The 15,267-nt window shown below is 36.2% G+C and overlaps 2 protein-coding genes across 2 annotated transcripts in view; one reads left to right on the plus strand and one right to left on the minus strand.

Moving 5' to 3' along the window:
* LOC128994293 (protein HBS1-like) overlaps positions 1-1,754 on the plus strand; it is a 7,310-nt gene extending 5,556 nt beyond the window's left edge. The window contains exons 4-6 of the mRNA XM_054418727.1: positions 287-367; positions 1,096-1,260; positions 1,647-1,754. Of these exons, the coding sequence (XP_054274702.1) occupies positions 287-367; positions 1,096-1,260; positions 1,647-1,655 (255 nt within the window). The 3' untranslated portion in view covers positions 1,656-1,754. The remainder of the gene's footprint in view (positions 1-286; positions 368-1,095; positions 1,261-1,646) is intronic.
* An 804-nt stretch (positions 1,755-2,558) lies between these two features.
* On the minus strand, positions 2,559-14,977 carry LOC128995853 (pyruvate dehydrogenase [acetyl-transferring]-phosphatase 1, mitochondrial-like). The gene is made up of 6 exons (XM_054420878.1): positions 14,613-14,977; positions 13,478-13,619; positions 12,565-13,207; positions 6,008-6,200; positions 4,568-4,745; positions 2,559-2,902 (listed from the first exon to the last, which is right to left on the minus strand). Exons 1-6 carry the CDS (start codon positions 14,787-14,789, stop codon positions 2,760-2,762), a joined length of 1,476 nt encoding a protein of 491 aa, XP_054276853.1. The 5' UTR covers positions 14,790-14,977; the 3' UTR covers positions 2,559-2,759.
* Positions 14,978-15,267: the final 290 nt, after the last annotated feature.

Raw genomic sequence — 15,267 nt, forward strand, 5'->3', positions numbered from 1 at the left:
AACGACCAATGGTGTTTTAAACACCAAAACCTGTCTTTTTAAAGATATTGTTTTCTTTGACTGACGGAAATTGTGTAAGTAATTTCACTATATTCAACAGCGCAGGAATTAAAAAAACATGGGATTAAGGATATTTTGTTAGCTTTTAAATAAAGGATCTTCAGTCTACTCTATGAAGATATAATTTAGTAGGGTGATGAAACATTAGTTTTACTATTACCATTTTCGTGAATCTATTAGTTAACCCTAGAATGTCACTTAATATGTATCCGTATTGTTAAATCAGGTGGTGCTGCACCAGCAAAGCCTATCAGAGCCAGCTGTCATCACAAAACTGGTGGCTCAGCTTCACAAAAGCTCTGGAGAGGTAATTTTAAAGTTCCATCGTCCATCCAAACTGTTGTTTTAATTTTACTTTGACATCACTAAACATCATTCATTGTCATAACTCTAGCTTAAAAAAGGGAGGTATCTCCTTTAACATATCCCCATATTTTGCAAGCAGTGTATCAAGTAATAATTTCTCATTTCACTGTATATCTTACAGAAGGCGGTTTATGTGCAAACGCAAACACAATTTTACCCATGTGATGAACAAAATCTGTTTATATATTTATTACCTTAACATATAGTCAGAATTATTTTCTTTGCTAAAATCAGCACCTGTTTTTGTTTTACAGCTTAAGTCCATGACTCCAGACGATTTCCACCTAGAATAAAGAGAACTACAAGTCTCTCAATAATTTTTTTTGCTGCTGAATAATAAAAATACTTTAATACTTTTTGATGAAATGGCGACCATACAAAGTAGGGTTTTTAAGCCAAGTATGCATGGAGATGAGTGTAGGATGAGTGGCGCGATCTTGTAGTCTTGATAGTGAGACCTACAGTTTATAGTGGATTCCAAACCATATTTTTGCCTTGGTATATACGAATTGGTCTAATTATCAGGATAGTACTGCGGATAGTCGTAGTAATCACTCGTGCGGACGTTAATCCACACCAGAGAGTATCGCATCCACAGTGCATGCCTATAAATATCTACAATTCGTGACCTCCTAGTAGTTGGATTATAATTTGATGACACTGTTGTAGGTCATAAAGCGACGACCCCGGTGCTTGACTAAGAACTCGTCTGCGCTGGTTGTGCTAGAGACATCTCGTCCTGTGTGTGTGGAGTTGTACAGAGACGTGAAGGAGCTCGGACGATTTATGTTGAGGGTGGGAGGAGCCACCATCGCAGCGGGTCTCATCACCAAGGTATAGAACTAGACATTCCATTTTCATGTTGAATGTATAGCCAAGTTTTAGAAATAATTGTTGGCGAATCTTGGATTTGAATCTTGTTATTGAGATTTGTTGCACTGAGATACCTAGGATTCAAGATTGGATTTTAACAGTAGTTTTTCCCTTCATCTTTTTTTTCTTGTTAGTATTGTTAGTTTTAAATGTGGAAATTAGCAAAAAATATAAAAGTAAAATTTTAAGTAATAACAAAAACATAGTTTAACAAGTTATTGCGATTGGTGAGTTCTTGACTAACGTATGTCGCGAGGTGAAATGAAAATCACAAAGCGTTTACTGTTTTTCTAATGTTGGAAAAACCTTTTTTTTGTAGAGAATCTATTATTTTATTTTTGTTTCAGATCCTGTAAGACTGGATTACAAGAATATTTATTAACTGTGGTTTTCTAATTGGTGCATATTGTAAAAAGAGATTTATTAGGCTACATCATTGAATAAATTTGGTTACAATTTTAATTTGGTCTTAATTTATTAAATTGTTATTTCCCCGATTTACAGTGAGTACCGTAAAAAAAAAAACTCTTGCGTGGCTGCCCTCCATTCCAAGTGTTTTATTGATAACAGTAACACTAAAAAGGTGCTACAGTATTTTACGATCCATCTTTTGAGGTTGAACTTAATGGCTGCCAGTAATAGTTCATAATACAGTCTGAGTCTACATAATACTTACTTACTTACTGCTGGGGCGCTACAAATCGCAGTCGATTCTTCGCCTCGTAGATCAGCCTCTTCCACGCTTCTCTGTCCGCTGCCATCTCCACTGTCCCTCCACACTGACTCACATCTCTCTTAACTTGGTCATACCATCTCATTTTTGGTCTACCCAGTGGACGCTTTCCAGTTGGTACAGCAGAACATACTTCCTTCAGTCTTGTTCCTTCTTCCCTACATAATACTGTTACTAGGAAATCGTACTTGAAAAGTTAAAATGTAGTATTTGTTTATTATTTTTTGTCTAAATGAGAAATTTGATTGAATCATGTTGTAGTCTAAATTAAAAATGTTTTTTTCTTTTAAAATTAGTCACATTTTTAGAGATGGTAAAATTATTGAATTACGTAGTAAAACCCAAAAGGCTTATTCTTGGGTTTGATCGCATCTCTCTGGAAAACCATCTCTACCTGGATTAGGTCACTAGGAGACTAGGAATGAAATAGTATTACTTATTTTGAGGGCCCTTTTCTAAATTTAAAAATGTCTAATATATTCACCTAACCATACTAGAACCAAATAGAAACGCAATGAAGCACAAATTGACTAAAAACTTAACAGATCGTTTATTTCTTGTGGTATACAAATGAGAAAACTTGCGTCAATAGAAAACGAACAATAAATATTTAAAACTATGACTTCGTACGCATATAATACTATGGTAACGAGGAACATAAAGCTTCATTCCGGTTCAGCTGTCGGTAAACTATTACAGCCGATGAGGGTAACACTTGTGCAGCACACTAGAGAGGGCAGTGACGGAGGTACTCGGGGTCGAAGTAGATGACGGTGATGGTGATGTCATCTCTGAACAGTCTTACGACCTCCTGTGGCAGACTGAGCAGCTGGGAGATCTTGGAGTGTTCGATACCGTACTCTGTACCTCCTGAAACAATACAGGTTGACAATGACAAGTGAATATGTTTGTTCAGCTGTTCTTTTGGGATTCGGACAGATTAAATGTGGGTAAGGTAAGGTTAGGGTACTGTGAACCACTGTTTTGCTTTCTCCTCCTATACATACTTGATAGGATGCATACTAAATGGAGGACTTTTATATATTGAAAGTGAGTTGAATCTTAAAATTAAAATAAACCAAGGATAACATACACAGCAATGAGGTTTAATCGTAAATGGATAAACCTTACAATTGAAGAGAGTACTGTAATTAACGACAAGTAAGTGGATCCTAGGTAGGTCTTAATTATGCCAACTAAAGCAATAGATTCTTGTTCTTCCCTATAGGGTAAATTTGCTAAAAAGTGAAATCTAGAGTATGACTTCTCTTCAACTTAAGAGATCGCTTATGGGTGCAATATTTTGATATTTTTGGGTGAAGGTGCTATTAACTAGCTCCTGGACTTTAACCCTTCCAGGGCTATGGACGGATATATCTGTCAATCTTTGTTTACTTTCCGGGCTGAAAACGGATATATCTGTCCCGAGAAATTTCTTTTTTGGGATAAAGACGGATATATCAGTCCAAAAAGCGAATTGATAAACAATGTTTATAATACGGTAATAAACATTACACTGCATTATAAATGGGTTATTTTGTTTTTGTGGTTGGCAATAATTTGCCGCAGTTGTTTCTGCTATTTTGCACCATAGAGTCTGCGTAAGTAAATATTGCTGTCACTTCACACATGGTTGTAAGTGAGTGATGTTTACATTTTGTGTTTTGTACTTTATTTTTATGTTATTGAGCTAAATTTACTAATGCAAACGATCTGAAAATTGAAGATGTTATTGAGATGCTTAATAAAAGTATGTCTGAGAGGGGTTTTATACTTGGCAGGGAAAATAATAGTATGGAATGTGATGGATATGATCAACCTGAAGAACAGTCTTTACGTAGTGGAAGTCTTGGCGGGGAATGGGATTGAGGACATGGGAGCAAAACTGAGTGGTTTAGATTTACTTTAGAATGATAGATACATTTTTATAGATAAAAAATAAAACAAGGGAAGGAATAGCCTAAGGTTGACGGATATATCCGTCTACCGCCCATAAGAATACTCAAGATTATTGGCAGTGTTCATATTTTGAGATTATCACTGAGGTCGGCAGACGGATATATCCGTCCACCTTATGTTTTTTGGATATATCCGTCAAATCAAATTTTATTTTCTTCATAACTTTTGTACAAAAATTTGTTCAGCCCTAAGGAAAATCTTTTTATGATCCATGAATTATTTCAAGTGAAATAAATACAAAACACAACCACTTTAGTTTTTAATTTTTGGCAAAAAATAATTAAGCTCCAGCCCTTCATTTAATTTAGCCCTGGAAGGGTTTTGTTCAGGCAAGCTAGCTGAACTCAATACTTTTTCTGTCCAAAGAGTATTATAAATTATATACTTTATTTATATGTAGTCCATAAAATCATTAACTGCTTTTGGCCCTCCCCATTTTCATTGCACTAGATTTTTTTTGAACTCTCTAAACCAGAACCAGATAGCTCAGGAGTTGATAACATAGATAAACTGGGTGAAAGGATCTTTAAGTGTAAAATGCAAACAAGCAACTACAACTAAAAGTTGAAGACTGACCTAGTGCATGCCTCAACAAGTGAGTGGCCGCGTTCCTGTCCACCGGTTTCTTGGCGAGTCCCTTACGCCGCTGCAGCAGTAAACTGTTGATCTCATCTAGTGTCATGTCCTTCCTCGGCAGTCGCAGCGGACTGAGCGTTACCTTGCCACTCATGTGTTCTCCCACCAACCGTACGACCTGAGCAGCCATTCAAATAACTTGTTAATTTGTTTTATAACTCTAATATTTATTTTTCACAGACCATAATTGGGTTGTGGCAATAATAAAAGTAAAATTTAAATAATAAGGAAACATTACACCTCAAAGGAAATTCCTGATGACCTACAAAATCTATCACTGCAATCCTATAGTTTTTTTACACTTAAACTTGAATAAATGTAATTAACAGGTGACCTGTTTGGAAAAGAAAGGCCAATCTGTAATTATCTTATTTTATTGTTTTTAACACAATCTCTAGAAAGAGTCATACCTTTGACTATTATCCAATAGTCAATGGTCATACGTTTTGTATCTCAGGTCATGTCAGTTGGTACTGAATGTTTTAAATGCACAAAACATTGGAATAGTTACAACTGTACAAACTACTTCTAGACTTGACGTTATTGATTAGAAACATGCCGATACTCTGTAGAGGGCTTGGTTGTAACACAAAGACTGTTCTACACATTGCAAAGTTGTTAATGAGCAAAATAAATATGCTGGCATTGTACCTTTTTGACACCTGCTGTCAAAACTGTTGGGCGATACAAAACTAATTTTGTTCAATTGTTTAAATAAGCAGATTTTACTAAACTAAAATTGAAACAAAATGTCTTTTCTAATAAATTTTATGCAAACTTATATTTTTTTATATTAACATAAAATTTACTTTAGTCTTAATATTATTGGGCAATCCGTCTCATTATTTTATGAGAGTATAACGTTTTGGCTCAGGTACTAGGGGATTGTCTGTTATGTTGGGACTCTGAATAGCAAAAGGTAAATAGGCCTAAACTTAATGTTGGAGTTCCAAAAATATTTTTCATGGTAATTCTGTATCTTGTTTGCTCCATTACAATCTAAAACAGTAACTAATTATTTCATTAATTTGAAGCTGTAAATTAAGTAAAATGGTTTTACTGGAATATGCTACTTTAAAAACCACTATTTCACTCATGATAATAACGATAAAATCAAATGATTCGTATATACAGAGTAGGTCCTATAGAGATGTAGATTTTTGGCGATTGTACAAGATATACAAAGGACTATTGGGGAGGAAATTTTCCATCTTGAAAAATTAAAATCAGTCAAACACAGCTTATAAAAAATACTATGAGAAGGCAATTTATCCTAAATAAGACAAATTTAAGAATATAAAAAAATAATTCAAATAATTGGAAAAATTAGCTCCACCTACTAAGTTGTTGATTTGTAAATATAAAAATACACTAGCCTACCTGGAGTGGAGAGACGAGATCCCACAGTCCGTCAGAAGCTATGACAAGGAAGCGGTCACGCGGCGTCAGTCTGTGGTGTACAATCTCCGGCTGTGCAGTGAGGTACGGTGGTGTGTGGTAGTGAGGGGCCATCATCTGCTCTCCATACCTCGGCACCACAACCTCGGTCATGATCTGCTTACTCCACTTGTACCTACAACATCACGCATGATCTAACCAACTACAGGGACCCTTGAGGTGACACTGTGTTTGCAATGGAAGTTTGACTAGTGTTCCTGATTCAGTGCTTGAAACCGAAACTGATCTTAAAATGAAAAGAAGGAACCTAAAAATATTTATAATAAAATTGTGTAATATATTGCACTTGTATTTTAATAGATGCAATAGTTTTTCATTGTGTGATTAACACTGTAGGCTTTGCCCCTTTGGCTTTAAAAGTTCTGAGGTGAACATTTTAAAAGTAAAGGGTGCGCCAAAAAAACCTGACGGTTTCTGTTTTGTAATAAGTCAGCTGTTATACTAGCTAGAGACCTCATTGTTGTAGTGACGATTGTTTATGTTATGCCATTTTTAGGTTATGTTTGGTTAACAAACAAACATGAATAACCAGTGGTTGGCACGGCATCGTTCTTTTGTTATTGAAACTTTTTTAAAAACAACGAGTCTGTAACTTTAACTCAACGATTGTTTCGCGTTCATTTTCATGTAGGTCGCCATGAAGCTATTCCTTCTTGAAACAATATTTTAAAGTGGGTTTCTAACTTTTGAAACACAGCTTCTGCAATGAAGATCAAGCCAAGTGGCCTGCCTCGTTCAGTTCATACACCGGCAAACATTGAAACTGTTCGACGGAGTGTAGTGCAAAGTCCAAATCGTTCTGCTCGTAGACAATATATGATCTTGGCGATTTCAAACTCTTCTTTGCGTAGAATTTTACATTTAGATCTCAACTTCCACCCATAAAAAATTGTTATGGTACAAAAATTGAATGAAAGAGACTTTGATTCACGTGTTTTGACATGCCAGAGACTCTTGCAGCTGGCTACTGATAATGACCTCTTAAATGTTTTGATTATGTCTGATGAAGCTCATTTCCATCTTTCCAGAAAGGTTAACAGACAAAACTTCAGATACTGGTCTGCTGAAAATCCTAAAGAGATTCAAGAAACATCACTTCATCCAAATAAAGTTACTGTTTGGTGTGGTGTGGCACGGTTTGGAGTCATAGGACCATATTTCTTTGAGGACAAAAGGGGAAACACTGTTACTGTAAACTTGGAACGCTATGTGGAAATGTTGAGGGGGTTTTTGGTTCCACAACTGCAAATGTTAGGGATAGACATGACCAACACATGGTTTCAACAGGATGGCGCAACTTGTCACACAGCTAATGATTCAATGGCAGTTTTGCGTGAACTCTTTCCCGGTAAAGTTATCTCACGGTTTGGTGATGTGCCGTGGTCAGCTCGATCTCCAGACTTAACATCGTGTGACTGTTGGCTGTGGGGCTACTTAAAAAGCAAAGTGTTTGTTTCGAAACCTCGAACCATCCCTGGTCTTAAGCTGTGTATACGGGGAGAGATTGCTTCTATTTCTCAGGCGATGATACAGAAGGTGACCGCTAATATGCAGAAAAGATGGGAAGCCTGCGTCAACGGAGAAGGTCATCACCTAAGTGATATAATTTTTCATAAATGAAAATGGCATAGTATTGTGAACAATATAACATTATTTAATACATAAATTTTTTATTTTGTCCTTGTTTTATTTAATATTAAAAACCGTCAGGTTATTTTGGCGCACCCTGTATATTGACTGCAGTGAGGCTTGCCATTTTTGTTGAAATGGCTGTGGACCGTGGACCATCGTGTTTCGCATACGATACTTTTGTCCAAAATGATGAATCTGTCGTCGAAACCCAGTGGGAATTTTGTCGACATTTTAATATTGAACGCCATGGAACAGTTCCAAGCCGTTATATACTATTAAGATGGGTTTCAGGGATCCGAACAACTGGGAATATAACAAGAAAAAAACCACCAGGCCTTGTTAGAACTTTGAGAACACCCGAAAACATCGCCAGAGTAAGAGCAGCATTGAAGGAGTCCAAGCAGGACTGCACTAAACATGCTCAAGAGCTGAACATAAACAATCGGTAAGGAGAATTCTTAGAAAAGATCTTAAGTTTCATCCTTATGAAATACAGGTAGCGCAGGAACTTAAAGTGACTGACTATAATAAACGAGTAAACTTTGCATCGCGAATGCAAAGATTGCCTAACAACGAGCCGAACATTATATTGTTAATGAGTGACGAAGCCCACTTCCACCTTGATGGCTCGGTAAACAAACAAAACTTCCGTTACTGGTCCAGTCAGAATCCCCGTAACATTCATGAAAAACCCCTACACTATCCCAAGGTTACAGTTTGGTGTGCGGAATCTAATTCCTGTGTTATTGGGCCGTATTTGTTTGAGGAAAATGGTGTAACAGTGACAGTGAGCTCCCATCAATATGTTCACATGTTGAACACATTTCTCCGCCAAGAACTTTGCAGACGTCAAATAAACCAAAGAAGGGTTTATTTTCAACAGGAGGGTGCTACAGCCCACACTGCAGACCAATAAATGAGAGTCTTGAGGAAAATTTTTCCTAACAAGCTGATTTCTCGCTTTGGTGACATACCGTGGCCGCCAAGGTCACCTGACTTGTCCAGCTGTGATTACTTCCTTTGGGGGTTTCTTAAAGAGCTTGTTTATGCTAATAAACAACATGTTCTAGAGGATTTGAAGTTGGCAATCACAGAAGAGATCAATGCCATTGAACAAGACCTCATGAACTGAGTTTCAGATGATTTTCAAACCAGAATGAACATTTGTAGAGAAGTACATGGCCGCCATATGCGTGACATCATTTTCAAAAAATGACTGTTTGGCAACAAATGGCAAATGTTTACCTCACTACGTACAGTATTAAAACCATTTTATTCCTTTTAACTACTGTGTACTACTTATTTGAAAAACGTCCGGTTCCTTTGTGTCACCCTGTATGTGTCAGATTGCTGATACTGTTTATTTCATGTAGACTGCATTTCTGATTTTTAGCTGATATAAATCAGGTTAACGTTTAATATTGGACTGAATTAAATAAATATTACTATCGTTGAATCAATAGTCAAAGGTACTTTCTTGACTTATCATTACCGTACTATGATTATGTAATACCCTAATTGAACGAATGTTGGAATCTAAAGATTTTCTTCTCTATAATTCAACACATTATTATCATTTTGAATTAGACTATGAACTTGAACTCATAAATTTAGATCTAGAGACCTGAACTATTATCTAATGCAGAATTTAACAAAGGAATAGCCTAGCTGGTTGTATAGAGAGTAATAAAGCAGTGTCGAGTCTCAAGGCCTTTGTACACTGAGCTTGATAAGAGCAGCCTCAGATAAGTAGCAATCAAGAGGCGCTTAACAGAGATTTTCTTAATATTTTTACTATAAAAGCTGATAACCATGTTTACAAAACAACCACCGGTGCATCCGTTTCAATGACCGACCTTAAGTAATAAACATTGAAACAAGTTGAATAAATTTCTTTAATATTAAAATTCATGTTCATGAGTTATACTTACAACAGATTTTTATTTGACGATTAGTATTCCTCAGAACCAAAAATATCCCCACCACAGCAAACCTGCAGACTGAGCAAATTTCCATTTGCCAGATTTGAATTAAAATTAAATCTATTTCAATAACATTAGGTTTAACGGGTACCGTACCTAGGTTTGCTGCTACAGGGGGGGAATAAAGTGAGTTTTTTAGTAAAATATTAATAGTTAAAAAAAAGTATAAAATAATAAAATATGGGGACTCCCTTTATTTTTTTATGTTGCTTTTAGGTACCGGTATGTATTTAAATTTTCAAAATTTGCTGCCATTTTTCCAAAGTGGTAATTTTTCTTACCGAAGACCCTTTATTTTAATTTTTTTTTAGAAAGTAAATGCAATTTAACCGTCGGTCGCACCTATTTTTAACGCGACCAGTTACACTATATCTCTTAGATATATTTGTCAGATAATTGTTGTTTAAAATTATGTATATTAAATTAATATTTTAAATATTTGAATTTTTTACCCTAAGCTCATTTTGACATGGAATTGCTTTTCTTGTTTTTAATTTCAAACATACTGTACCTATAATACCTGAAATAACAATAATGGGAAAATAAAATGTTAGGAAAGACTCAAATTAAAGTTTTTACATTAAAGATTTAGAGGCTATCCGTTGTAATGCAATGCCGTTGTTAGACTTACCACTACCCTAATAATACAGTGCTAGTCGTTGAGAAATTAATTAAACTCAGTACAGTAGCCTACTCAGTCCTTATTAAGTTATTTTTATCAGGAGATTGCCAATACCACTAAATTACAAATAGGCCTAGTTAACTGTATTTTGAAAGAAGGGCCTTACACTAAACTCTTTACTGTATTTCTAAGACACATTTGCCGTTCTTTATTGTGTTTGAAATGTATGACAAAAAAATTGTTGAGGGCCTCCCATTTTCTTTAAACAGTAGACTCCCTCTTTTCTAGCCACCTTTTAACCGGACATCGGTTTAACAGGAATACACTCTGTGGAAATGACATCTCTTTAACCGGACAATTTTTATCAGCACATCGGTTTAACCGGACTAGATCGTCAGGAAGTGGGCGGTACTGAAACAACTGTTCTTGTGGGAAAGATTTTAGACCAGTGATCTCGTGTCTAAATATGTAATAATCATTATTGGCTTATACAGTATGCATTTAAACGGTCCGTTTAACGAGTTTTTGGGGACGTCGGTTTAACCAGAAAAGCATTTATCCGGACTGGCCTCGGTCCCCAGGAGTCCGGAAAAGAGGGAGTCTACTGTATTTGTAATGTAAGAATCCGGTTGAATTAAAATAAACTGTTAACTTAGGCTACTTAAGACTAAACTTCCCAACTACTTTGCTGTGTACAAGATAGCCCATTGTGTGTACAGCTTAAACAACTCTGACACTACCAACTAAAAATATAAGTTAGGCCTACTGGCCTACACTAACTTAGGCTACACATATAAAACTTATATCCATTATACAGAGTGTCCCGTAAGTAGGCCTAAACGCCAAACTCCGGAAAATAGTTCTATGGGTCAAAGTAAAGAGAAAATCAGGAATAACATTTTTTCAAAAATCGCTTCGTTAACCAGATATCTGCCATTTTGTATTTTTTACATAAACATTTTTATTTTTGAAATTTTCCAACCAATCTTTATAAAACTTGGTATGTATGTTAAGGTAGAAAATACCAATAATAAAAAAAATCATCTTGATTCAATTAAAAATTTCAAAATGGCAGCCATTTAAATATTTTAAACTTAAATTACTCAAAAACGTAAATTTTATGAAAATATGTCAAGAATACTAGCATTTTTAATTCCCTATCAAACGATACCAAGTTCAAAAATATCAAATAAGAAATACCTGTAATATTACTATTTTTAGTTGTAAAATGGGGTAGAATAAGGCAGAAGCTTTGCCCTATTTCACAACTAAAAATCGTAATATTTCAGCCATTTCTTATTCGATCTATATGAACTTGGTATCGTTTGATAGGGAATGCTAAATACAAGTTTCTGTGCAATTTTTTCATAAAATTATCCATTCTTGAGTAGCCTAATAAGTTTAAAAAATTAAAATGACCACCATTTTGAGATTTTTATTGAATCAAGATGATTTTTTTCTAAAATTGGCCTTTTCTACTATAACCTACATACCAAATTTTATAAAGATCGGTTGAACAATTTTGAAAATAAAAATGTTTGTGTAAAAAATACAAAATAGGCTAGCGGATAGCTATCTGGTTAACGAAGCGTTTTGGAAAAAAATTTATTCTTGGTTTTCTCTTTATTTTGACCCATAGAATCATTTCCCAGAGTTTGGCTGTTTACTTACGGGACACCCTGTATCTGTAGCCATCCCTAGACTCGCAGTAGTCATGAATTACTGTATGTACAGGTTCTGGTTTGCTAGTTCTTATTTCCATCTCATCTTATTTTAGGTTATGTTTAACGAACATCAAACAAGGATGTTTGCCTTTGCCGAACATAACAAAACCACGTACAGCCAATCAAAATGTGCTTTTTTTAATAGTGTCCTAAATAGTAACTTATCAATGTCTTTTGGATAGGTAATGAAATTGACATCCCTTGAATGTGGACCACTTGTAGCCAATATTTTTACTAAAAAAAAACTAAAAAAAATAGTTGAATAATCCACTCACAGTATGCTAGTGTAATAAAGCTGGAAATTACATTTTCTCTCTAAGCTTTTGTTACTGAGACAGTTACGGTACTGTGACTTTAGGCGCTAGGCCTATAGTTAAAAATAAACCGTCCTTCCAATTTGGCTTCAGTCCTTTCAAAAAGACATTATTTTTATTCTAAGAGCGGCTACAAATTTGGGAATGAAATGTATAATTTTATCAATAGTTAAGGGTCAAATATAATCAACATAGAGAACGTTACCTGAAATCACCAAAAGCGCGCAGCGGTGCAAGCTGGCCCAGCAATCGTTCCAACCTGATGACTGAGTCTCTCTCATTGGCCGGATGTTCGTTGAGTATCCGCTGCACCTCGGCAGGATTGTCTGTGTTGTGTTCCACACTGAGTTTCTTGGCTGTCCACGTGTCCGTGTCACTAAGGACCCCTAGCACGGCCTGGCAGTCCCCCACATTGGCCAGGTGAAGGTGCGGACCGTCCACATGTGCCACACACGCCACTGCCCCCGACATACTCACCGACATTGTCTTTACACCTACTTTCTCCTCCACAGTGGACAACGCTTCCTTTGAAATGTCCTCGTCGAGTCTGAGAAATGCCCGTTCTAACGCTTCCTTCATTTGAAAATCACTACGATCGGTTTTAGAAAGTTCCACAACAAACTTTTTAAGACTCTCATGGTAAATTCCTTTGAGTTCTTCGACAAATTCGTACTTGCCATTGAAACTCTCGAGCTGTTGCATGCCAGAGCTGTTGTCCATGGATTGGAGATATTTGTAGAGTAGGTCCGGTGGAAGTAGAGACACAGTGATGTAATTGAATAACCGCTTGGCAATGACTTGTGCACATGCTGCGCCTCCATGACCATCAAACACACCTAGCAGCATTCCTGCAATTGATCATCGTTCACATTGAGTGGAGGCCAACAACATTATTAGGCTAATGTTAAATGTGCCTAGTTTTAGTTGAAAATTTAATTTTTCTTCTAAACTACCAGTACCAGTAAAAAGTTGAACACTGTTGGCATTTATCAAAATTTGTTGTAAGTTAAGGGAAATCCAAACCCCTAGAGAACTTCTGTAAGGTTATAAACATAATTTGGCTATGATAATGTACGGTACCAGATATTAAGCTTTGATAGTAGGCTAAACTAATTTACCTTCTGTTAATAAACATCTAGCTTCTGAGCGAGTATCTTCAATTGGATCATTGGACGGTAGTTGATTTGAGTCATATGACCTAACAGATCCTGTGGTAGAAAACTCGTGACTGTATTCATTCAGTCTAAGAATGTCAGTGACCTAGAAATTCAATCACATTAGGTACAGTGGTCAACCAACTCAATAGGCCTGGTTGCACAACCATTTTACTCATGGAAAAGTTTGATGGCCGATGTTGGAGTCATGTACGCCTCAAAGACTCCTGGATGGGATGTACACTGGAGAAACACGTTACAGGAAACTGGTTTCTTCAAATTCTTTCAAGGAAACCTTTTCTTTTCAGATATGCACACAGAAGAAACACGTTTCCTAGTTACTTGGTGGATTCAAATGATGATGAGTTTATATTGTGGTGGTGTTAGAAGAAAATACACACCTGTGTTAGTTATAACCTTATGCACCAATTTATATACCTTAATTTATAGAGCTTTTGACTGGATCCTAAAATATTTTTCATTTCTTATCTTAAAATGGTACAAGCACAATGCACTGTTTTTATACTAAGGTTAAATACTTTTTATTGAAATGGCAACCATACAAAGTACATATTTTAAGCGAAGTATGAATGGAGATGAGAGTAGGATGAGTGGCGCGATCTTGTAGTCTTGTTAGTGACTAAGGCCGACATATTTTTAGACACACCTGTTAATTAGCACATACAACTAATGACAACTAAGGGACCTACATTTTGTAGTGGAATCCGAACCACATTTTTGCCTTGGTATTAACGAATTGGTCTAATTATCAGGATAGTACTGCGGATAGTCATAGTACACTAGTGCAGACGTTAATCCACACCAGGGAGTATCGCATCCACAGTGCATGCCTATATAAATATCCACAATTTGTGACCTCTTAACAGCCTAGCTGGATTATAGGACGACGCCACCGTCCCAGTCTTACTTAGGCCTACCGGGTGAGAACTTGACACCAAACCAGGTGCTTAGAGGCATGACACTATGGACTGCCTAGGCCTAAAAGAAATTTATTTTTATTTTTACCTTTAAAGATTATTATAAATAATTGGGCCTATGTAGGCCTATTAGTTGTCAAGTAGTCAAATTTCTTACCTACCTCTTGTGGGGTCAACCGTGGCTGTGCTGTTAGAAGAGTTGATGTGTGGATATTTGAAGTATGAAACACCCCATAGTCTGTTTTCCTAAATAATTTAGGAAGTTTATTGCTATGCAAGTAACAATTTTCAATTCGCAAACTAGAAAGTAATATCTTAATTCCCGATCCAGTAGCCATCGAATAAAAATGTTAGAGCAGAGTTAGTGAAACGAGAAATTTATATTTATAGCATCTTTAACAATCACTCAACATTCCCTTTTAAAACTACAACGGACGACCACCTAAAATAGGTTTTAGCTAGAACAGAGAATCACACCGATCACTCGTTCACTCGATCAGGATCAGACAGACGCAAGCAGCGCCGACGACAGACCAACAGAACAGACATCGAAAGTCGAGCGATACGAGACATCTAGCAGACGCGTTTTCATAAACATTTTCCATGGAGTTTCGACTAGTAGTTATATACAGACTAAGATAAACCGTATGATCTTTAGATTACTCATTGATTATATACAGAGTGTCAATAAAAAACGATAGGACCGTTAAAAAACGAAGACGCCTCATTAGCTCTCTACGCCGACGACACTGATCCTGTGCCAACATTCCGACATCCACGAGGCCACGTATTCTCTGCAATACTCTGTTGATGTTC

The sequence above is a fragment of the Macrosteles quadrilineatus genome, unplaced genomic scaffold, assembly GCF_028750875.1.
Source record: "Macrosteles quadrilineatus isolate MER2022 unplaced genomic scaffold, UCM_ALF_1.0 Scaffold_5__1_contigs__length_97177068, whole genome shotgun sequence".
NCBI lineage: Eukaryota > Metazoa > Arthropoda > Insecta > Hemiptera > Cicadellidae > Macrosteles > Macrosteles quadrilineatus.